This window comes from Schistocerca nitens, chromosome 1 (assembly GCF_023898315.1).
Source record: "Schistocerca nitens isolate TAMUIC-IGC-003100 chromosome 1, iqSchNite1.1, whole genome shotgun sequence".
NCBI lineage: Eukaryota > Metazoa > Arthropoda > Insecta > Orthoptera > Acrididae > Schistocerca > Schistocerca nitens.
Genome location: NC_064614.1, coordinates 676,785,911 through 676,811,257, shown reverse-complemented (window position 1 = coordinate 676,811,257; position 25,347 = coordinate 676,785,911). Strand labels below are relative to the sequence as shown.

The 25,347-nt window shown below is 40.9% G+C and overlaps 1 protein-coding gene across 2 annotated transcripts in view; it reads left to right on the top strand.

Annotated features, from left to right (window-relative positions):
- LOC126259284 (spermine oxidase) overlaps positions 1 to 19,959 on the top strand; it is a 142,740-nt gene extending 122,781 nt beyond the window's left edge. For both annotated transcript variants that reach the window (XM_049955935.1, XM_049955943.1), the window contains exons 9-10: positions 2,448 to 2,554; positions 19,782 to 19,959. In XM_049955935.1, the coding sequence (XP_049811892.1) occupies positions 2,448 to 2,554; positions 19,782 to 19,806 (132 nt within the window). In that variant the 3' untranslated portion in view covers positions 19,807 to 19,959. The remainder of the gene's footprint in view (positions 1 to 2,447; positions 2,555 to 19,781) is intronic.
- Positions 19,960 to 25,347: the final 5,388 nt, after the last annotated feature.

The following is a 25,347-nucleotide window of genomic DNA, read 5'->3' as shown; positions in this document are numbered from 1 at the left end:
TGAATAAACCATAATTAAATTATTACTCTGTAATAAACCACTGGAGACCACATGTTCCTTGTACTAAAATAACCACAAAGTAATCCAGAACCACCTCCAAAATGCTGTAATCCTTCAGACTTTCCCAGTCATGTGTTGACATGTTGAATAATTGTCTCTTCTCCCCTTTGTCCGTGTTGTTCTTGCTCGACATTTTGATGGAGTGACTCGCTGTCTTCCTCAGGTGCCCCCTGAGCCTCAGGGAGCACCTGAAGATGGCAGCGAGTCATGTCTTCAAAATACCAAACAATGCCAGAAGATCTGATTATTCAATGTGTCTCCAACATGTTGTCAGTGCAGTTTTTGTTTTCCTCCTTACTTAACACTCAACACCTCCACTATATCATCACTCCATAGTAAGGCAAGGAAAATTAACCTGTTATCTTATTTTCTTTCTTTCCTTTGCCAACATAAAAGGAGTGTTTGTATTTAATCAGTAATTACAATACCCATTATATGCACCTTAAGATTCTATGGGCAATTGCAAGGAACTGTTGCAAAATATCAAAAGTTCTAAAATATTCACTACATACAAGTCACTTGGTAGATAGTGTGACATGTATTCATTCTGAAAATTGTTTTGAAATATTCACATTGTTTCAGAGTTTCATTTGATTTTTATATTAAAAATATAAAGAAGAGTGTATATTTTAGTGTAAGTTACACTTAAATATGGTGTAGCCTCATATGCAAAACTGGATATTTTATAATAGTAATATGAAAAGGATGGATTGTTACTCACCATATAGAGGAGACATTGAGTCACAAACAAGCAGAATGAAAAGATTGTTGTACATTTAAGCTTTTCAGTGAAAGTCCTTTTTCCAAAGTAGAAAACACACACACATTCACACAAGCACAGCTCACACACATGTGACACAACTGTCTATGGCTGCTGTGGCCAGCCAGAGGTGGGGGGGGGGGGGGAGAGAGAGAGAGAGAGAGAGAGAGAGAGAGAGAGAGAGAGAGAGAGAGAGAGAGAGAGAGTGTGAGTGTCAAAAGTATCCGGACACCTGGCTGAAAATTACTAGTTTGTGGCGCCCTCTATTGGTAACGCTGGAATTCAATGTGGTGTTGGCCCACTCTTAGCTTTGATGAAAGCTTCCAATGTCACAGGCATATGTTCAGTCAGGTGCTGGAAGGTTTCTTGGGGCAGCCCATTCTTCATGGAGTGCTGCACTGAGGAGAGGTATCGGTGTTGGTCGGTGAGGCCTGGCATGAAGTCGGCATTCCAAAACATCCTAAAAGTGTTCTATAGGATTCAGGTCAGGACTCTGTGCAGGCTAGTCCATTACAGGGATGTTATTATTGTGTAACCACTCTGTCACAGGCCGAGCATTATGAACAGTTGCTCGATCATGTTGAAAGATGCAATTGCCATCCCCTAATTGCTCATCAACAGTGGGAAGCAAGAAGGTGCTTCAAACATCAGTGTAGGCCTGTGCTGTGATAGTGCCATGCAAAACAGCAAGGGGTGCAAGCCCGCTCTATGAAAAACACGACTGCACCATAACACCGCCGCCTCTGAAGTTTACCGTTGGCACTACATACGCTGCCAAGTGATGTTCACCGGGCATTCGCCATATCTACACTCTACCATCGGATTGCCACATTGTGTACCATGATTTGTCACTCCACACAATGTTTTCCCATGGTTCCATCATCCTATATTTATGCTTCTTGCATCAAGCAAGGTGTCGTTTGGCATTTACCGGTATGATGTGTGGCTTATGAGCAGCTGCTCGGCCATGAAATCCAAATTTTCCCACCTTCCACCTAATTTTCATAGAACTTGCAGTGGATCGTGATGCAGTTTTGAATTCCTGTATGATGGTCTGGATAGATGTCTGCCTATTACACATTACAACCCTCTTCAACTGTTGGCGGTCTCGTCAGTCAACAGACGAGGTTGGTCTGTACACTTTTGTGCTGTAAGTGTCACTTCACATTTCCACCTCATTGTCACATCAGAAACAGTGGACCTAGAGATGTTTAGGAGTGTGGAAATCTTGCATACAGACGTATGACCCAAGTGACACCCAATCACCTGACCACGTTCAAAGTCCATGATTTCTGCAGGGTGCCCCACTCAGGTCGCTGATATGTAATACCTGCCAGCAGGTGGCAGTACAATGCACCTAATATGAAAAACGTGTGTTTTTGAAGGTGTCCAGATACTTTTGACCACAAAGTGTATGTATGTTTTCCACTTCAGAAGGTCTTTTGTCCAAAAGCTTAAATGTATACATAACAATCTTTTTGTTGTGCTTTTCTCTATCTCATAGTCTCCTCTATAAGGCAATTAGCAGTCTATCATTTTCATAAGATTGTTGTTATTGCATCATGGACTTTCAAATATTTGAATATTTTATAGATTTTTTGTGTTTTTGTTTATGCTTTCTGTGCAGGTTTTACTGTTTGCTGGAGAGGCCACACATGATCACTACTACTCTACTGTTCATGGGGCAATAGAGACAGGCTGGAGGGAGGCAGACCGAATTCTTAATGAGGCCAGGTAGATTTGTGCATTGCATTTCCTTCATTGTATATATCCTCACACCCATTTATTCACTACACTTTCCATATTACCTACAAAAATTTTGCCTTTTATTTGAATACACATATTAAAACCAAAAAAGAATTTTTCATTTGATCATGAAAAATGTGTGAAACATTTTAAACACAAGTTAAAATAACTTTTTAATTCTCTAGATTCTTTCCTCTTTCAACTCTTCTGCATGTTTTGATAGCTGTTCATTTGTATATCATTGACAGTGTGTTGTCATTTAGTGTTGCTCAGTCAAATGCACATCCAGCTTAGGTGTTCAAGTGCTGTTAATAAGTATTCCTAACAGGGTACTGATCACCGAGAGGAAAATTGAACCATGTTTGAATGACTTTTGTGATCAAGATGTAGCACAGCATCGTCAATGCATTTCTGAGAAAATGCGTATTGGTCTTGGTAAAATTTAATATAATAAATGTCTACTTTAGCAATACTACCTGACTTTTACACAAAAATGTGACTCTTAAAACTTGTTTTTGCTTTACTTGTTTAATTATTTGCATATTCTATGGACTATAATCTCGAGCTTCACCATCGTGTGGAATATGTTAATTTACAAATGTAATGAACTGTCAAAATGGGAAGTACGGCAATGCATGTTATACTGAACAATATTATTGAATGATATCTGACAAATCTCAAATAAATTCTGCTCATATGCAAAGGCTGCTAGTGGTATCAAAGTTAGTGTCCAGACTCACGAATGAGACAGAGACTGAAATTGAGGGTAGCAAAGCAAAAGTGAAAATGATCAACTTGGTTTTGAAATGTTCCTTTACAAATGAAAATCCTGGGATATTTTTCAGATTTCATTCTTGCACCACTGTGAAGGATAGTGATATCAGGATCGCCACAAGTTTCCCCAAGTGAAACTCCCTGATATTTCCCAGATTTCCAGACAAGTTTTAGCATTTTCCCCTGACAAATTTTAAGATCTCAAGGATAAGTTAAGGATTAAGTTGACAATCTGTCCTTGCAGCTATGGTACAAGAAACAATAGTGCAGACAAGGAAATATCCAAAAATACTTGCAAGCAGATGGTGTTTACTGATGTGAGCAAAAATCTTAAATACTAACATCAAAATATTTTGTAATGAACTGTTTTTAAGTGGAGAAAGCAAGCCAAATAGTACGTTTATTTCATTAAGACCTCTGATGTTATTTTATTTCAATAAAACAAAACACACTTGGTGAAAAAAATATCCATTTCCTTGGAGTCACAAGACAGATTTAAAATACCTTCACTGATTTCAGAAATAACCTCATAAAAAAGTAAGCATCTTGAAAGAAGTGTATTAGGTGGGGAAGAATTGTGCAAACCAACACTGTAGGTGACCACCAATAAAATGGTAGTTATATTTTGTTCATTATTGTCAGCTATTACCCACTGTATTATATCTACTATTTCACAGGTATTATGTGATTCTTCTTTCGAGAAATGTATGAGTACACAGCATACAAACCACTAGCAGCTGACAAAATTTTCTTCTTATCATTATTATTCATACTTTCTAAAATATAAACTACTTTTGAAGTGCCAAAATGCACTACAACAAATAAAATGTCTATACAATGCCACACTGAACAATGTGCTTCTGGTAAGACAGTCACAATTCCTGAAATTCATTAGTCATTGCCTCTGGCCTGCTGAGGAACACCACAGTCCTGGGTCCATGGAAAAACGATGAAAATCTGCTGCATTATTCTACCCACAAACATACCCAGCCTGCAGGAAGACTAGATCCAACGGACAGAGCCTGCACTTTAGTGGGAACTGAATGGCTTCAGATAGGCAGATCCATTACAGATACCCACAGATATGGCCTTTGGTTTTTGCCCATCACAGAAATCGCCTCATGTCACCAGCTATTCATGAGGCACAGACAGCATGCTGATGAAATGAGACCACAGTTATCAATCCATGCAACAGACAACTTGTTCAAATACTCTGAAAATCAGTAATACTCTAGACTCTTACTAAACTGGCCATTCCTCGCACATATGGGTGCTGGATTAGCAGAAGTGCCAGATTGTTGAGAGTGTCTAAAATTTAGTATGAACACATAGGGAGTGTACTTTATCAAATTGAAAGATACATTCATTTTTGCAGAAAACTTAGTCCTTGAGTGTGTACATACATATTAGTATCGCATGACATTCACTATGAAACGTGTTCCAAAGTTTTAGTTGTCGCCGTGATGATGCATGACGGTAGTGTCCTTTATCACACAATAGCCTTACAAGCTTTTCATAGGTCCTGCCATGTTTCTGATTGTTGTATAATGTACTTCAGGAAGACATCTCCAGCTTCATCACCAGCAGTTTGAGATATCCTCACATTCTCTCCTCCTATGTCCTCTCCTTCATCAGTTTCATCGTAACTGTCCTGTGAGCTTATGATTACCTCTTTTCTGCTGAAGTTTGGTCATAAATAGTTGCTCGTCCGACACCATTGCTGGCAACACTGGTTTTTTGTGAAAAACCCCAGTTCACTTTATACCTAATTTCGAGTTTCTGCTTGAGGCCTAGCATAACATGTTTCCATTTAGAAGCCATGATAATGATCCATAAGGAAAGCCACAATTTCAAAGTGTACAGGAATGTTGAACATTATAATTAACTAACAACATTGTTGCAGATGAAATTTCATTATTGTAGGCATCATTTCAGGTTGAACGACTAGAAGCTGGAAGTGTGCCGGATTACTGAGAGGGCGGACTACCGAGGGCCATATTAGCGAGAGTTTAATGCTATGAGGATAGGTAGCAACTCACTGTAAAGATGATTGATGAGCCACAGACAGACATGTAGAAAAGAAAATCACACTTTCACAACTAGATTTTCAGCCATAGCTTTTGTCAGAAAATGAGATCACACACACATTCACACAATCATTCGGACACAACTCGTGCACACATAACCACTGTCTCCAGCCACTGTGTTTACAGTCTCTGAGAATCAGATCCAAACAAATCACTCCACACACCTCCCTGCCTGTCATTGGCAGCTGCCAGGCTAGTGGCAAGACGTGGTGGCAGCACTGACTGCAAGCTGAGGGAAATGGTAGGAAGGGGAGAGGCAGTAAGAATAAGGGAGAAGGGAAGCAGTGCACGTACTCAGCTGCACCTAGTCACCGATGATGCATGATAACTCAGTATACAAATCATTTCATTTACTGAGACAAAAACGAGATTTTTCCAGTTTTTTTTTCCCAAATTCCTTTGATATTTCCCTGATTTCCCTGACATGTTTGAAATTCTATGGTATTCCCTGATTTTCAGAACCTGTGGCAACCCTGGATATAGATATTAGTTTTAGTGTTGTTGAGAACCAGCTGAAATCACTGAAACTGTACCAAGTTCCAGAGCCTGATGAAGTCCTTACTAGAGTCTATACCAAATTTTTGACTGAGATAGTCTCTCTTTTAATTGTAGGCTACCTTAGATCACTTGAACAAAAAACCATGTCCAGTTGCTGGAAGGTAGTACTGGACACACACATCTGGATCCACAGATCTACCATCCAATCTCATTGATATCCATCTGTTGTTAACTCCTAGAAAATCTACATCTACACTATGCCATCAAAAGTATCCAGACACCCCCAAAAACAAGTTTTTTATATTATGTGCATTGTGCTGCCACCTACTGCCAGGTACTCCATATCAGCAACCTCAGTAGTCATTAGACATCGCGAGAGAGCAGAATGGGATGCTCTGCGGAACTCACGGACTCTGAACATGGTCAGATGATGGGGTGTCTTTTGTGTATGTCGGTACATGAGATTTCCACACTCCTAAACATCCCTAGGTCCATTGTTTCTGATGTGATAGTGAAGTGGAAACGTGAAGGGGCATGTACAACACAAAAGCGTAAAGGCCGACCTCATCTGTTGACTGGCAGAGACTGCCAACGGTTGAAGAGAGTTGTAATATGTAATAGGCAGGCATCTATCCAGACCATCATACACAAATTCCAAACTGCATCAGGATCTACTGCAAGTACTATGACAGTTAAGTGGGATGTGAGAAAACTTGGATTTCATGGTCAAGCAGCTCCTCATAAGCCACTCATCAAGCTGCTAAATGTCAAATGATGCCTCGCTTGGTGTAAGGAGCATAAACATTGGATGATTGAACTGTGGAGAAACATTGTGTGGAGTGACAAATCACGGTATCCAATGTGGCTGTCCGATGGCAGGGTGAGGGTATGTCGAATGCCTGGTGAGCGTCATCTACCAACATGTGTGGTGCCAACAGTAAAATTCGGAGGCAGTGGTGTTATGGTGTGGTCGTGCACCCCTTGTTGTTTTGCATGACACTATCCCAGTACAGGCCTACACTGATGTCTTAAGCACCTTCTTGCTTCCCACTGTTAACGAGCAATTCAAGGATGGCGATTGCATCTTTCAACATGATCGAGCACCTGTTTATAATGCACGGTCTATGGTGTAGTTGTTACACAACAATAACATCCCTGTAATGGACTGGCCTGCACAGAGTCCTGACCTGAATCCTATAGAACACCTTTGGGATGTTTTGGAATTCTGACTTCATGCAAGGCCTCACCAACTGACTTTGATACCTCTCCCCAGTGCAGCACTCTATGAAGAATGGGCTGCCATTCCCCAAGAAACCTTCCAGCACCTGATTGAACATATGTCTGAGAGAGTGGAAGCTGTCATCTAGGCTAAGGGTGGGCAAACACCATATTGAATTCCAGCATTACCGATGGAGTATGCCATGAACCTGTAAGTCATTTTCATCCAGGTGTCCGGATAGTTTTGATCACGTAGCGTACATCAGAATTGTGCAAGCCACCTAACAGTGTGTGATGGAGGGCATCTCTGGTACCACTAACTGATACTGCCTTCCCTGTTCCTCTTCCGAACGGCATGTGGAAAAACTGACTGTTGGTAAGCCTCTACATTAGTTCTAATTTCTTGAATTTTCCCATTGTAATTTCATAAGACCTATGTCTGAGGAATTAATATGTTGTCTGACTCTTCCCAGAAAGTAGTCTTGAAATTTCAGTAGTAAATCTGCCGGTGATGCATAACAACTCTCTTGTAGCAGCGGACAATGTAGTTTATTGAGCATCTCTGTAAGCCTCGCAAACTGATAAAATGATCCTGTGACAAAATGCACCACTCTTTGTTAAATCTTCTCTATCTCTTCAATCAGTCCTACCTGGAAAGGGTCCCAAATGGATGAACTCTACCCAAGAGCCAGTTGATCAAGTGCCTTGTAAGCCACTTCTTCTTTTTTAAGATTCTTCCTGTGAATCTCCGTCTCACAATTATTTTTCCTACTGATTGTTTTATATGATCATTCCACTTAAGATTGCCCCGGATAGATACTCCTAGATATTTTACAACGGTTACTGTTTCCAGCAATTAGATTAGATTTTCATTCCATAGATCCGTGCTGAGGAGATCCTCATGAATGTGGAACATGTCAATTTTTTTTATTCTTTTATTTTTTAAAGATGAATAACCATACTAATAGTATGAATATATACAATACATCATTTGTTTCTATTAAAAAATTCGTCAGTGGAGTAGGAGTTGGCCACTAATAAGTCTTTCAGGCTCCTTTTAAACTGATCTTTATTTGTAACTAAATTTTTTGTTTGCTGGCAAATTATTGAAGATGAGTGTTCCTGAGTAGTGGAACCTTTTTTGAACTAAAGTAAGTGCTTTTAAGTCCTTGTGCAGATCATTTTTGTTCCTGCTATTGTATGTATGAACTGAGCTGTTTGTTGGAAAAAGAGATATATTATTTAGGACAAATTTCATTAAGGAGTAAATCTACTGAGAGGCAGTAGTTAATATACCCAGTTCTTTGAAGAGGTTTCTACAGGACGTCCGTGAATTTACTCCACAAATAATACGTATTACATGCTTTTGGACTCCGAAAACTTTTCTTTGACTTGACGAGTTACCCCAAAATATTATACCATATGACATTATGGAATGAAAGTAGGCAAAGTATGCAAGCTTTTTCATTTTTATGTTGCCTATGTCTGCTAACACTCGAATTGGAAATACAGATTTGTTAAGGCATTTCTGCAGTTCTGTGGTGTGCTCCTCCCAACTGAATTTATTATCAAGTTGTAATCCCAGGAATTTATGACTGTCAACCTCTTCTATCTGCTCTTCTTCATACTTTATGCATATGCTGGGTGGAAACCTCTTACAGGTTCTGAATTGCACATAGTGAGTCTTTTTGAAGTTTAATGTCAGTGAGTTGGCTTTAAACCATTTATTAATATCTATGAAAATATCATTAGCAGGTCTTTCTAGAACTACACTCGACATACTATTTATTGCAGTACTTGTGTCATCTGCAAACAAAACGAACTCTGCTTCTGGCAGTGTAACTGATGAGAGATCATTAATGTACACAAGAAAAAGCAATGGCCATAAGATGGATCCTTGTGGGATACCACATGTAATTTCTTCCCATTCTGATGATGACTGGTGACTTAATTCACTAGTCCCTTGCACTGACACCCTTTGTTTCCTGTTAGCAAGGTATGACTTGAACCATTTTGCAGCACTCCCCGTGACACCATAGAATTCTAATTTATTTAAAAGGATGTTGCGGTTCACACAATCGAATGCCTTTGACAAATCACAGAAAATACCTGCTGCTTGTAACTTGTTATTTAATGAATTAAGTACATTTTCACTGTAGGTGTAAATAGCCTTCTTAATATCAGAACCCTTCAGAAATCCAAACTGTGTTCTTGATAATATGTCATTTGTGGTCAGATGGTTGAGAAGCTGCCTGTACATTACTTTCTCTAAAAGTTTTGAGAATGCAGGCAAAAGTGAAATCGGTCTGTAGTTTGATGGTATCTCTTTATCCCCGTTCTCGAATAGAGGCTTAACATCTGCATATTTTAGCCAGTCAGGAAATGTCCTAGTTATAATTGACTGGTTACACAAGTAACTTAGAATTGTACTAAACTCACAGCAATGTGCCTTAACCAACTTTGTTGATATTTCATCGTAACCACTAGACTGCTTTGTTTTTAAAGATTTTATTATGGAAGTTATTTCTTTTGGTGAAGTGAGTGACATATTCATGAGCCTGAAGCTGTTTGTAAAGGCTAGTTTCAGATATTCAAGGGCATTATTTACTGATCCTGAGAATCCCATTCTATCAGTAATGGATATAAAATACTTGTTAAATAGATTTGCCACACTATGCCCATTGGTTACTAATGTGTCATCTACCCTTAGTGCTATTTGCTCCTGTTCCTTTCTGGTTCTGCCAGTCTCCTCTTTTACTATATTCCATATTGTTTTTATTTTGTTCCCTGACATTGCTATCTTCTACTCGTAGTGCATTTGTTTAGATGTCTGAATTACTTTTTTAATATTTTACAGTATTCCTTGTATTTAGCTAAATCAACAGCATTGGAGCTATTATTGGTTGACAGATACAGTTCCCTTTTTGTCTTACAGGAAATATTTATTCCTTGTGTAATCCATGGTTTTATTATAGACTTCTGCTAATTTGAGTAACTTTTAGAGGAAAACAATTTTCAAACATGGTACTGACATTGTTCATGAATGTGTTATATTTTTCATTCATGTCATGAACACTATACACATCTTTCCAGTTCATATCTTTGAGCAGTTTTCTGAAACACTCAATTTTTGGTTGATTGACTACTCTCCTGTACTCAGATTTAGCAGTCTTGATAATCTGCTTGGAATTTACATCTAAAACAAGGAGCTGCATGTCATGATCTGATAGTCCATTTATTACAGGTTTTATGATATGATTTTGTTCCTTTGATTTGTCTATAAAAATGTTATCAATGGCTGTCCTTGAGGGTTTTGTGATCCTAGTTGGAAAGTTTACAGTGTGAGTTAGATTGAAAGACAACATTACTAACTGCAGTAAATGTTTACTGGAAGATTGCATTAGAAAACTCTATTACAGTCACCAGCAATCAAAATTTCTTTGTTTCTTCCTGTTAAATAACCCAAAAGAGCTTCTAGATGATTTATGAATAGATTAAAATTTCCTGCAGGTGCTCGGTAAATAGTTACTATTATATAGGATCTGTTATGGAACTCTACTTCTGTTGCACATGCTTCTAGATGCTGCTCTAAACAGAATTTATTAATGTCAGTATTCTTGAATTTATGACAGTTTTTAATAAATGTGTCAACTCCTCCTCCATCCATATCTACTCTGCAGAAGCAGGAAGCTAGCTTAAATCCTGAAATGTCTAACATACCTATACCAGTGGTTTCTTGATGTTCAGAGAGGCAGATTATGTCAATTTGGTTAGATGAATTCATTTCATCGATACAAATGAGTAGTTCATCAACTTTATTTCTGAATCCCGGAATGTTCTGGTGCAATAAAGATAACTGATACTGCATACTAATGGGATTATAACTGCTTTGGCGAAGAAGAACTGGCAGTTTCTGATTACTTTCTGTTAAACATTGTTTAAATGGAGGCTGTATATTAAAATCTGACTCCTGTTCATTTGTTTTCTCAAACTGAGTGTGTCTGCCAATCTCTCTTAAAACTCATTTTCTTTCCCCCTTCCCTATCCTAAAAAAGGCATCCCTCTGACACCTGTGACCACTGGTATTTTACCACTTGTGACAGTGTCCCCCCTTAAGTTTTCTGCAATCAACCCAGAAAGTTTTCCCTTCCCTTTCCTATTGAGGTGAAGGCCATGCCTAATGTAGTCCCACCTATCGATAGCATCCACAGGAATCAAACCAATATGGGACCCTATTTCCGTCCTAAGCAGTCACTCCAACTCCGTTCACCCTCCCTACAGAAGAGTTCAAATGAGACCGATCATGGCGTCTCAATACAGACACAAATCCCACACGGGTATGTTTCATTGCTGATGCTATCTTCACCAGGTCACTCTCTATGGAATATTCAGAGTCTCTGTCAATGCTATTTCCCAGACCACCCACTATAACCATGGCATCCTCCTTTGTGAAATCCTTGCATAAAGAACCTACATCCTCTGTTACCTGACCCAGATCTGCAATAGGCTTGAAAAAGTTTGGACCTAGATTTTCCTGCAGTAGTTGGCCAACACCTCTACCATGGGAACTACCTAACAACAGAACTTTCTTTCTCTTTACAAATTTCCCTACCTTTTTCAAGTCTTTGAAAACTTGTTGTGCCCTTTCTACAGCTTCAGCTACATGAGGCTCATCCGATTCTGACTGAGGCAACAAGTCAAATCTACACTCCTGGAAATTGAAATAAGAACACCGTGAATTCATTGTCCCAGGAAGGGGAAACTTTATTGACACATTCCTGGGGTCAGATACATCACATAATCACACTGACAGAACCACAGGCACATAGACACAGGCAACAGAGCATGCACAATGTCGGCACTAGTACAGTGTATATCCACCTTTCGCAGCAATGCAGGCTGCTATTCTCCCATGGAGACGATCGTAGAGATGCTGGATGTAGTCCTGTGGAACGGCTTGCCATGCCATTTCCACCTGGCGCCTCAGTTGGACCAGCGTTCGTGCTGGACGTGCAGACCGCGTGAGACGACGCTTCATCCAGTCCCAAACATGCTCAATGGGGGACAGATCCGGAGATCTTGCTGGCCAGGGTAGTTGACTTACACCTTCTAGAGCACGTTGGGTGGCACGGGATACATGCGGACGTGCATTGTCCTGTTGGAACACCACGTTCCCTTGCCGGTCTAGGAATGGTAGAACGATGGGTTCGATGACGGTTTGGATGTACCGTGCACTATTCAGTGTCCCCTCGACGATCACCAGTGGTGTACGGCCAGTGTAGGAGATCGCTCCCCACACCATGATGCCGGGTGTTGGCCCTGTGTGCCTCGGTCGTATGCAGTCCTGATTGTGGCGCTCACCTGCACGGCGCCAAACACGCATACGACCATCATTGGCACCAAGGCAGAAGCGACTCTCATCGCTGAAGACGACACGTCTCCATTCGTCCCTCCATTCACGCCTGCCGCGACACCACTGGAGGCGGGCTGCACGATGTTGGGGCGTGAGCGGAAGACGGCCTAACGGTGTGCGGGACCGTAGCCCAGCTTCATGGAGACGGTTGCGAATGGTCCTCGCCGATACCCCAGGAGCAACAGTGTCCCTAATTTGCTGGGAAGTGGCGGTGCGGTCCCCTACGGCACTGCGTAGGATCCTACGGTCTTGGCGTGCATCCGTGCGTCGCTGCGGTCCGGTCCCAGGTCGACGGGCACGTTCACCTTCCGCCGACCACTGGCGACAACATCGATGTACTGTGGAGACCTCACGCCCCACGTGTTGAGCAATTCGGCGGTACGTCCACCCGGCCTCCCGCATGCCCACTATACGCCCTCGCTCAAAGTCCGTCAACTGCACATACGGTTCACGTCCACGCTGTCGCGGCATGCTACCAGTGTTAAAGACTGCGATGGAGCTCCGTATGCCACGGCAAACTGGCTGACACTGACGGCGGCGGTGCACAAATGCTGCGCAGCTAGCGCCATTCGACGGCCAACACCGCGGTTCCTGGTGTGTCCGCTGTGCCGTGCGTGTGATCATTGCTTGTACAGCCCTCTCGCAGTGTCCGGAGCAAGTATGGTGGGTCTGACACACCGGTGTCAATGTGTTCTTTTTTCCATTTCCAGGAGTGTATTTTCAAGATTTATGACAAAGCTGTAATTTTACAGTAGTGGGTTCCTTTCCCTACGCACACACAATACATGACGTGTATTTACATTTAGGTGTCAACTACCAGTCCCTGCACAATTCATCAATCCTCTGTAGAGCCTTCTGCAAATTGTTACTGTCTTCTGGCATTGCTACCTTCATGGAGACAACAACCTTAGAGAGCTTTGAATGCACTCTACTACATCACTTTCATACATTTAAACACTAATGGTCCTATCGTATTTCCTGGGGATACACCAGAAATTACCTTTACATCTTTTGATTTTGTTCCATTATGAGCAATGTGTAGAGTTCTGTCTGCAATAAAGTCTGTCTGCAAATCTGAACTCAGTAAGCTCAAATTTTTTCACTAATGGGCATTGCAGGATTATGTCAAATACGTTCTTGAAGACAAGGAACATGGCATCAACCTGACTATCAATGTCTACAGCACTGAGTATCTTATGGAGGAACAGGATGAGCTGAGTTTCACAAGATCTCTCTTTGCAGAATCCATGTTGAATCTTCTGGACCAAAACACAGTTAGGTATATCAAATAGAATGACTTCTGTACCAACCAGTATGGATGGATTCCAAAAATACTGATCATGTAAAACCCAATGCACCCTTTTCTCACATGACATCCTGAAAGCCGTGGATCGAGGCAGATGCCGGCAGCATTTCTCAACACCCAAGAAGCATTTGTCTCAGTACCACATCTACACTTACTTACAAAAGTGTGGTCGTATGGGGTATGAAGCAAATTCTGTAACTAGACAGTCAGTTTGTCACGAATAACAGGGCTGATTTTGAGTGCTGGGTCTTTGCTGCTTCTGATTATGTCACTGTCAGTGTCTGCAGAAGTAGCAGCAACTCCGTCACTAGTCTTTGGCACTCTTGGGGAACTGTGCACCCTGCTGAGCCAACTGCAGGCCATTGAGATCATCTGTTAGTGTGTGGGGAAAATGTGCCTCTTGTGGCCTGATCACCAAACTGCTTGTGGTACCAACATGCCAGGTGATTTTGTTCTCCTTGTACCATCCGACCCTCAGTTTGATTCTGTTGGCTGGATGGATATATATCTTGTTTACCTTTCCTTGTGCATTCCCATTCATCCATCTGCCAGTGCCAACATTTTCTTCTGAATTGGATTGATTTGGTGCTCAGACTTTAGACATAACTGTTGATGTTAATCTGTTGCTTGTGCCACATAGCTGTGGTCTCTCCAGTGCTGATGTCACTAGCTACCTATGTCATTACCGAGGTACTCACCTGCCCACTGTAGTGTGCATCTTGTCTGCTGCTAAAAAAACAGAATTAATGTCACTCTTCCCATATGCCACCACTACCATTTTCACTGAAAGCAATAGCTGTGTTAGTCAGACATGCTGTAATGTTTTATCTGACATTGCTTCCTCTTCCAAGATGGTCTGCAGATGCTACCAGTATTCAGATGGCATTCATTCTATTGCCAATATGCTCAAACTGAAGGACTTGTCACATTTGTTGGTCCAGTGAATACACTTGCATTTGTTGGTCCAATGATTTGCATGTCTGTCTGACCACAGTGTCCTTTAGGTGGAGATATCATTGTTGTGACAGTGGTTTCAAAATAACATCCAATACTATTTTGACTGCTTAGTATCCAAGCTGTTAACTGCTGTAGCAAACTCCATATAATTGCTAGTACCATTACTTTACATACATGCCAAATTTAGCATTGTGAACCACAGTTATGGTTTCTCTGGAGGGAACTTCAGTATTTATGTTTTCATCTTTGGAGTGTAAACCATGATAGACTCAGCAGACAAACTGTCGGTCACATTCAACATTTGTTGGTATAAACTTGTGTCATATAATGCTGCAATTGGATTTTGTGGATCCCTAGTCTGATTCTGTAGGCCCTTGTGTAAGCATAAAAACTGTCCTACTTGGCTTCATTTAGCATCATGACAAGAAGTCACTGTTTCACTCTGTACATTGCTTAAAGACTCTGCTTATTCTTGTAATTTTGGGATGACAGATTTTTAAGCAGATTCCATCATTTCAGCCATAAATATACAGAGACACAGATGAACGGAAATGAACAAGTTTTATTCACTTGATTAATAGGAATGGAGTTTGACAACAAACTGTAAGCAGAGGACTGTCAAGCTAGAACTAATAGTAAACATAACAAAGCAAACTCAGATGGTTGGCCAAAGAATAACATAACAAAATCAAACAATGGAAACTCCAAGTTGGAATGACAACAGTATAAGGAATAGGATAGATTGATACTCGCTGTAAAGATGAGCTGTTGAGTCGCAGACACACACAATGGAAAGACTGTTATGCATGCAACTGTCAGCCAAAGCCTTTCTCAGCAAATAAAACACAGACACAAGCAAGCACACCTCAAGCACAATCGGCTGCCACCACCACCAGCTCCAAACAGAATGTGTCTGTCATATGAATACCATTCTGGAGTGGGATGGGGAAGGGGGAGGGATAGCAAGGAATGGGTGGTGGTGGTGGGGGGGGGGGGGGGAGAAGAGCACTGTCTGTCAGGCAGGGTGTGCAGGGGCTAGAGACTGTCAGCACAGTGTGGGGTGATTATCTACCACTTGGTCGTCTTCCAGGAATTCCTTACCTCTATCTTAGTGTCACCATCCTTGCCCAGGTCCCTTCCTGAGAACACCAACCTTTCAGCAGAGGAAAGGACAGCCATATGCAGTCTCAAAACAGATCCTCACCTAACCAGCCTCCCTGTTGACACAGGCTCCACCACTGTTTGATAAGTTGCGGCATCCACCAGGTGGAAGGCCTCTGCTAATAGGTTGACTCTTCCATCTATAAACTCTGCCAGAGTGATCCTGTCCCAGAAATCCAACATAACTCCAATTCCTGCTCAAAGCCTGAGATCCTTCCCAGAACCTCTTCCCTGAATCCATTCCCTTCCTCGCCCCTGTTACACCCCACATGCCCATCTTTTATGTGATCCCCAAAATTCACAAACCCAACAACCCTGGGAGCCCCATTGTACCTGGTTATTGTGCTCTCATGGAAAGGATTTCGGCCCTCAGTAACCAACACCTTCAACCAATTGCCCATAACCTTGCCTCCCGCATCAAAGATACCAACCACTTCCTTCAGTGGCTCTCTGTCATCCCCATTCCTATACCTCCTGGTTCCCTACTGGTCACTGTTGATGCCACTACCCTATATACCAATGCCCCTCACACCCATGGTCTTGCCGCAATTGAACTGCCTCTCACAATGTCCTTCAGCCTCCAAACTCGCTACCTCATTCCTTATTAAAAATCTTAAATATGGCTTCAGTTCAGCAACTGTATAAACTGGAAGAGGTTAAAAAAATCAGCCAACCAGTTGCAAACCAAAGGTTTATTTAGCCCTTTGGTTTGGAGCTGCTTGGCTGATTTTTTTCAACCTATTCCTCATTCACATAACTAACTTTATCCTAACACATAACAACTTCTCCTTTGAAGGGAAGGTATACAAAAAATCTGTGGCACAGCCATGGGCATCCACATGGCCCCCTCCTATGTGAATCTGTTTATGGGCCTTCTTAGCCTCCCAGAGCCCCAAACTGCTGGCCTGGTTCAGGTTCATTGATAATATCTTCATGATCTGGACTCAAGGATGAGACACCCTATCCTCATTCCTTCACAACCTCAACATCTCTTCTTTCATCCAATTCATCCGGTCCTGCTCAACTCAGCATGTCATCTTCCTAGATGTTGATCTCCTCCTCTCTGATGGCTCCATCCACATCTCTGTCCACATTAAACACACCAACCACCAACAATCCCTACATTTTGATGTCTGCCATCCCTTCTAAATAAAAAAGTTCTCTCATTCAGCCTTACTACCTAGGGACAGCATATCTGCAGTAACAAGAACTCTCTTTCCCAGTATACTGAAACTCTCACCAAGGCCTTCATGGTGCTACCCCTCAGACCCAGTCTGCAAACAGATTTCCTGTGCCATTTCTCCACAGCCCTCCAATCTACCCAACACCCCCAAGAGCCACCTATGAAAGAGTGCCCCATTCATCAGTCAATACCAGCCCAAACTGGGACATCTAAACTGCATCCTTTGTCAGGGCTCTGATTATTTACTCTCATGCCATTAAATGAGGGACATCCTATCCAAGATCCTTTCCATCCCTTCCAAAGTGGAGTTCTCCATAACATCCTAGACCATCCCTATGCCTCTCCCAATCTCAACCACTTGCAATGGGGATCATATCCATGTAAAAGTCCTAGGTGCAAGATCTGTCCAATCACACACTCAGCATTTCCTATTCCTGTCCTGTCACAGGGTTTATCTTACCCCATCAAAGGCTGGGCCACCTGTGAAATCAGCCATGTTGTGTACCACCTCTGCTGCAACAACTGCTCATTGTTTTATATTGATATGACTACCAAGCAGCTGTCCACCATGATGAACGGCCACCACAAATCTGCCAAAAGCAGAGCAGACGACCATGTGGCATATGCTAGATTTCATTGCCTGCTTCACAGTCTGGATCATTTTGATTCTTCCCTCCACTGCCAGCTTTTCTGAACTGTGCAAATGCCCTTAAAATACATTCTTTGCTCCCAAAATTATCCTGGCCTCAGCCTGAGGTAACCTACTGCCCCACACCTTTCACCTAACAGGTTCCACCCCCTCATCCTATCATTTCCTCCCCTCTCACATTCTCTCAACCTCTTTGTATGCCACCATCTGCCAATATACCTGCCCGTCCTTTCTCCTTCTCTGCTCTCCTCCTTTTCCGCTCTCCTCCTTTTCTTCTCCTCTCCTCCTTTTACTCTCCTCTCATTTTCTGCTCTCCTTCTCTGCTTATCCATTCCTCTCCTTTTCCTCTCCCCTCCTTTTTTGCTCTCCTCCTTTTACTCTCCTCTCCTTTTCCACTCTCAACCTTTTCTCACTCCTCCTTCTCCTTTCCCGCTGTTCTCCTATTTTGCTCCCCACTTCCCCTTCCCCTACCCCACCTTCTGATGCCATGCCTGGCAGTCTCCAGTCCCTGCACGCCCTGCTGGACAGTGCTCTTCTCTCCCCCCACCTGTACCCTGTTATGCCTCTGCCTTCCCCGTCCCATTCCACATTGCTATTCATGTAACAGTCACATTCTGTTTGAAGATGCTGGTGGTGGCAGCCATTTGTGCCAGCTTGTATGTATGTGTGTGTGTTTTCTGTGCTAAGGAAAGCTTTGGCCAATAGCTGCATGTGTAACAGTCTTTTTTGTTGTTCCTGTCTGAAACTCAGTGAGTCATCTTTAAGGTGAGTATCATCTATCCTATTCCTTATATCAAAGAATAATACATGCGTTCTCAGTTACTGTCCAAATTTGATGCTCCCCACATGTTCAAAAATGTAAAATTGTGCACTTCAAAAAATTAAAAAAAAAAAAAAAAACGTAGTATTCTATGACTATGGTATCAATGAATCACAGTTGAAATCAGTCTACTTTTACGAAACATGAGAACACTTTAGAATGATATGAAATGGTATGACCATATAGGCTCAGTTGTAGGTAGAATACTAGAGAAATTCAATTAGTTTACAAAGGAGGTTGCTTGTAAATCATTTGTGCTAACCATCCTAGAATATGCTGAAATGTATGGAGCCAGAATCATATAGGACTAATGGGATATTGAAGGTTTGCAGGGGAGTGCAGCACAAATGGTCACAAGTTTGTTTGTTCTGTGGGGTAGTGTCACAAAGAAAACTGAACTGGCAGACATTTAAAAACAGACATAAACTAGCTGTAAAAAGCCTGCTAATGAAGTTCGAAAAACAACTTTAAGTGATGACTCTGGAAATGTAGTACAAAGTTCTGTGTATCACACCCACGGGGATCATGAGGACAAAATTAGATTAATTATGGTGATCACAGAGGCATTTAAACAGTCATTCTTCCCATACTCCATACATGAATAGTGTGAGGAGAAGCCCTAGCAACTGGAACAGTGGGAAGTGCCCTCTGTCATGCCCATCACATGGAAAGTATGTGGATCAGTTATTGAACAGGCATTATTTTTATTAAGATATGATCCCCAGTAAGAAGATACAGATCAAATATCAGATTTTTTAAAAAAATCATAAATTAAATCATGTGTGTTCTGATTACCAGTATTTGAACACTATGCCTTCTAGAAAAACAGATTGGTATTTAGATAGTACAGAATTAAGATAATACGGAATTATTAATTTTTATGTTTTTAATTTTGGCATCCATTCTGTGGGAAGTGAAATAAAATAAAAATTTTAATGCATTCTTACAAACTAAATGCTTACATATTTATTACTCTATGAGGCTATGTATAACAAGTGACATTTTTATTTGCTTTACAATATATATTACATGTATATTATAGTCTTTTACTCTCTATAAAGGAAGTAATCTAATTCTGTGCATCTTTGTTCTAGTATAAAATATTTCCTTATATCAGTCTGTCATTATTTTATGTTCGTTATTCCACAGATTATTTAAGAAATCATCTCTCTGAATATGCCGGATGAACCTGTGTGAGACAACCCAAGTAACTTCATTGGCATCCAAGTGCTGTGATACACAGTTTTCCAAATATTTGCTTAATAATGTTATGTAACTCTGTTTGAGACCGTACAATTTAATAAATATACAATTCCATAAACAGAAATATATTTGTTTTGATTACTCTGACTTTTTAAAGAACATTTTCATATAAAATATGTAATTTCTATTTTTTATAGAAATTTGATCTCTTATGCTTAACCTAATGTTATACTGTACAAGTTTGTGGAAACAGTTCTTTTATCTTCTTAGGAATAATATGTAGCATCACACAGTTTATACTGGCCATCATATTTCCAAATTCAATGTAACTGGATAGAAAAAAAATCTACTCACCATATGGTGGCAGGAGAAAGCATGTATAAAGAAATTAAAATTTGCAAGCTTTTGGAGACAGTAACTCCTCCTTCTGGCAGAAGGGTTGAAGGACAAGGAAGAGGGGTAAAGGAAAAAGGCCTTTTTTACTGTTTTTCTTTTTCCCATTTCACAAGCAGGTATTATCCCCCCAAACATAACTTGTAAACCAAATTCCTCTGACATAACTGAACATGCCCCTACTCCTAATCCACTCCTAGGGACCAGCTGTATTGGAGCACCCGGGCTGGAACTACTGATACATATCCTTTACCAGGACAGACTACATATCACACTGGGAAATGAGGAAAATCATACCCACAATCTTTCTTGCTCCTTCCAAAGCAACGTTCCACTGCTCGCCTAATTTACACAATTCCTAGTCCATGCTTATGCCACACTTACTTACAAACTCGTAACACATGGGTCATACCTCTGCAGGAGATCATTCCACTCCAGTCTCACACAGGATTATTCTATTCTATCAAAGGAGGGCACCATTTCTGCACAGTATTTTAGCTGCTCATCCAAATGAGTGACCTCCGACAAACTGTGAGCAAGAGAAGAGTCGATCACCCAGTGGGAGAACATGTTGCTGAGCACAACATGCTTGATATCAATGGCTGCTTCACAGCCCCCCCCCCCCCCCCCCCCCCAGCTTCTCTGAATTGTCCTTGAAATTCATAACATGTGCTCCTGTCTCGTGACCCTCCTGGCCTCCAACTCCACTAGCCCCTGCCCACACCTACCTCCACATCTGCCCCCACAACCTTAACCTCCCTCAGCCTAAACTCATAGCTCCTTCTCCACAATCTACAGTCTCACTCTGGCTCTGTTCTATTTCGCCCTCTACATCAAATCCTCCACATCACTGTGCACAGTGCACAACTTCTGCTGTCAGCAAGCAGAGTGAGCTCACTGGTGCCAGAGTCCCATCCTGTGTGTCTGCTGCTTCTCCCATCCAGCCATTGGCACACTTCCTCAATCATCCCTCACCTCCTTTTCTTCCATTACTCAGTCTACTACATACAACCCCTCATCCCTGTCAAGCTACAGTGCCGCCAAAATGTTGTCAGGTGTGACAGCATAGCCATGCAGATTGAAATGTAACAGTTAATACCTTTCCTCTTCTTTAGAGTTTGTTGTCAGCAGATATTCACTCACATTAATTAATTGAAAAGCTAATAACAAATCAACAGTAATCCTAAGCATGGCAAAATATGGGCAATGTAAGTAATATTACACTTTTGGAACTGTTACAATGAAATAAACCTGTTCAATTTTTCAACAATATAATGAAAAGGATAGTTGCTACTCACCATAAAGCAAACGTGCTGAGTCACAGAAAGGCACAACAAAAAAGACTGTCAAAAAGTTAGCTTTCAGCCAATAAGGCCTTTGTCAAAAATATACAACATACAAACATGCATAGACTCATGCAAATGCAACACACACACACATGACCACAATCTCTGGCAGCTGTCAGTATTCCTTATGCTTCAAGTAGACACTGTAGTAGGTAAGAATGTTTAAAACCATACTATTTACTCGAAATCACTAAAATACAGTTAAGATCATTGTCTGTGACACATATTTTAAATCCAAATCCAATGTTATCTGAAACATTTTTTTAAAAAAATAAATAATGAAAAAAAAGAGAAACACCAGAAGTGGAGTAAAATAAAGGTCTTAATATGTAATTGCAGAGCATTATCCAGTCTGCGGAAATGTAATTATTTTAATTAACAGAAATGATAACTGCAAACATTGCAAACAAACTATGTTAAGGAATTTCCTGACTGTTTTTTGAAAGACTGTTACTACTAAAATGAAGTAAATTTTTATACCAGGATTTGGAAATTTTTTCTCTTTGCTGCAGCAACAGCAGCAAATCAACTCTATGATGCAGATAACTTAAGTTCAACTAGTTCACCCACCAATTTGTTTTCTGCAGATTCTGATAATTAACTGATAACTTCAAAAATATTTATTACAGCATTATTACACAATGTGATCCAGACACCGCCAAAAAATATGTTTTTCATATTAGGTGCATTCTGCTGCCACCTACTGCCAGGTACTCCATATCAGTGACCTCAGTAGTCATTAGACATTATGAGAGAGCAGAATGGAGTGCTCCGCGGAACTCACGGGCTTCAAACTTGGTCATGTGTCTGTATGTGAGACTTCCACACTCCTTAACATCTCTTGGTCCACTGTTTCCAATGTGATAGTGAAGTGGGAATGTAAATGGACATATACAGTACAAAAGCGTACAGGCTGACCTTGTCTGTTGACTGACAGAGACTGCCAACAGTCGAAGAGGGTTGTAATGTGTAATAGGCAGACATCTATCCAGACCATCACACAGGGATTCCAAACTGCATCAGGATCCACAGCAAGTACTATGACAGTTAGGCGAGAGGTGAAAAACTTGGATTTCATGGTCAAGCGGCTGCTCATAAGCCACACATCACGTCAGTAAATGCCAAATGATGCCTCGCTTGGTGTAAGGAGCATAAACATTGGATGTTTGAACAATGGGGAAGCATTGTGTGGAGTGATGAATATCGGCACACAATGTGGTGATCCGACGGCAGGGTGTGGGTATGGCGAATGCCCAGTGAACGTCATCTGCCAATGTATGTAGCGCTAACAGTAAAATTTGGAGGGGGTAGTGTTATGGTATAGTCATGTTTTTCATGGAGGGGGATTCCACCCCTTGTTGTTTTGTGTTGCACTATCACAGCACAGGCCTACACTGATGTCTTAAGCACCACCTTGCTTCCCACTGTTGAAGAGCAATTTGGGGATGGCGATTGCATCTTTCAATATGTTTGAGCACCTGTTTATAATGCATGACCTGTGGTGGAGTGGTTACATGACAATAACATCCCTGTAATGGACTGGCCTGCACAGAATCCTGACCTGAGTCCTATAGAACACCTTTGGGATGTTTTGGAATGACCACTTCGTGCTAGGCCTCACCGACTGACATCGATACCTCTCCTCAGTGCAGCACTCCATGAGGAATGGGCTGCCATTCCCCAAGAAACATTCCAGCACCTGACTGAATGTATGCCCGTGAGAGTGGAAGCTGTCATCAAGGCTAAGGGTGGGCCAACACCAAATCGAATACCGATGGAGGGCGCAACGAACTTGTAAGTCATTTTCAGCCAGGTTTTCGGATACTTTTGATCACATAGTGAACATTCAGTAACCATATTAAGTACACAGTGCATTAACTGGCTTTCAAGTATTGGATCCCAGCCTAGGGAAACTTTTCAATCTCTGAAAAGGATTTGTTCAGAAGCTCATAATCTTATTTGTGTGCCTGTCGATGACTCAGCACCTCAACTGCTCAGTGAGGTGTTACTTTTGCTCCAAAAATTATTCATTAGTCCACACCTATTTATTTAAGTATAAGACAACTTTTTGCTTAGAAACAGTTATGTATTTTTAGCATTTAAAGTTATTTTGTTAAGCTGCGAGGATGCAAATTTGTGTATATAAATTATGTTGCAAATAACACCACATATGCAGTCTGAGTAATGTATAATTAAATGTGGTGTCAAACTACTATGGTCAGAGTTACTGTGAGTAATTAACTGTAGCTTGGCTTTATATTAGAACAGCTACTGTTGGTTGTGAATTTAGATGATATTTCAGAGGTCCCTGGCCACTGCAGAAGCAATGGTGTTCAGCAGAGCTAGCAGTGACAGACAGGTGTGTGCATTTTTCAGCTGCCTGAAGACATCCAACTATGAATTCTATATTCACAGAAGATAATTAGATAATATAAATGCTCCATGTAACAATATCATATTACAAATAATTGAAAGTAAGTCAGTTATGCTGGTTAACATGCCAAAGCAATGTTGGCTTGCACCAGATTTTAGTTAAAAACTTCAGTTACATGAAGATTTAGTAATTTGGTTGGGAGTAAACTGTAACCCTAAGGGCTATAACTGATTTTAGTTGCTGCAAAATAAAGTTTGCTACAGAAGCTACAATGACTGATGAGTTATTCAAAGTTAGAAGTTCATTGACCTTAGCCAGGCACACAGGTCAAAATTAGTCGAAGAGGGATTTGTCTAAAAAGTGTCTCATACATTGAAGTTCCTTCTTTCCTTGATACACAGTCATTCCTTTGTGTGCGGTGACTGAACTTGAAATAATAGCAGTGAGAAACTAGTCAAGTGGAGCATTAATTCTGAAAGTGTAGAAAGAAGATAAGAAGGTGAGAAACTGTTAATATTTACAATAATTTTAATTTTCTTGGTGAAGAAGACAAGGAAAAAACATTTTATTGGTGACTGAATGTTAATGAATGATTGTGTAATTACATTTGTGTTATCATAAGAGTGGTTAAGTAGTTTGAAAAACCACAGGAAGCTTTAAAAGCCTACAAAATAAGAAGAATTTAGAAGGACTGGGAAAGAATTAAAAATATGCTGAGTATTGTTGAAACTAAGTAATAATCAAATCAACAACTGCTTAGCATGTCTAAATAATGACATAGCTGACATATTGTCATCAAGTTTTAAGAAAGGAAGAGGATTCTTCTAAAAATGGAAGACCAATAATATTTGCTTTGACTGGAAGTATAAAAGAGGCAATTCAAGAACAATATGCAGTTGAAGAAAATGACATGCAATCAAATATTCATCCACTGAAGTGCCAAAGAAACTGGTATAAGCATGTGTTTTCACATACAGAGATATGTAAACAGGCAAAATATGGTGCTGCGGTCAGCAATGTCTATATAAGACAACAAGTGTCTGCCGCAGTTGTTAGGTTGGTTACTGCTACTACAATGGCACATTACCAAGATTTAAGAGAGTTTGAATGTGTGTCATAGTCAGTGCATGTGTGATGGGACACAGCATCTCCAAGGTAGCGATGGAGTGGGGATTATCCCGTACAACCATTTCAAGAGTGTGCCGTGAATATGAGGAATCCAGTAAAAAATCAAATATCCAAAGTCACTATGGCTGGAAAAAGATCCTGCAAGAACAGGGTCTCTGACAACTAAAGAGAATCATTCAACATGACAAAAGTGGAACCCTTCCACAAATTGCTGCAGTTTTCAATGCTGGGCCATCAGCAAGTGTCAGGGCATGAACCTTTCGATGAAACA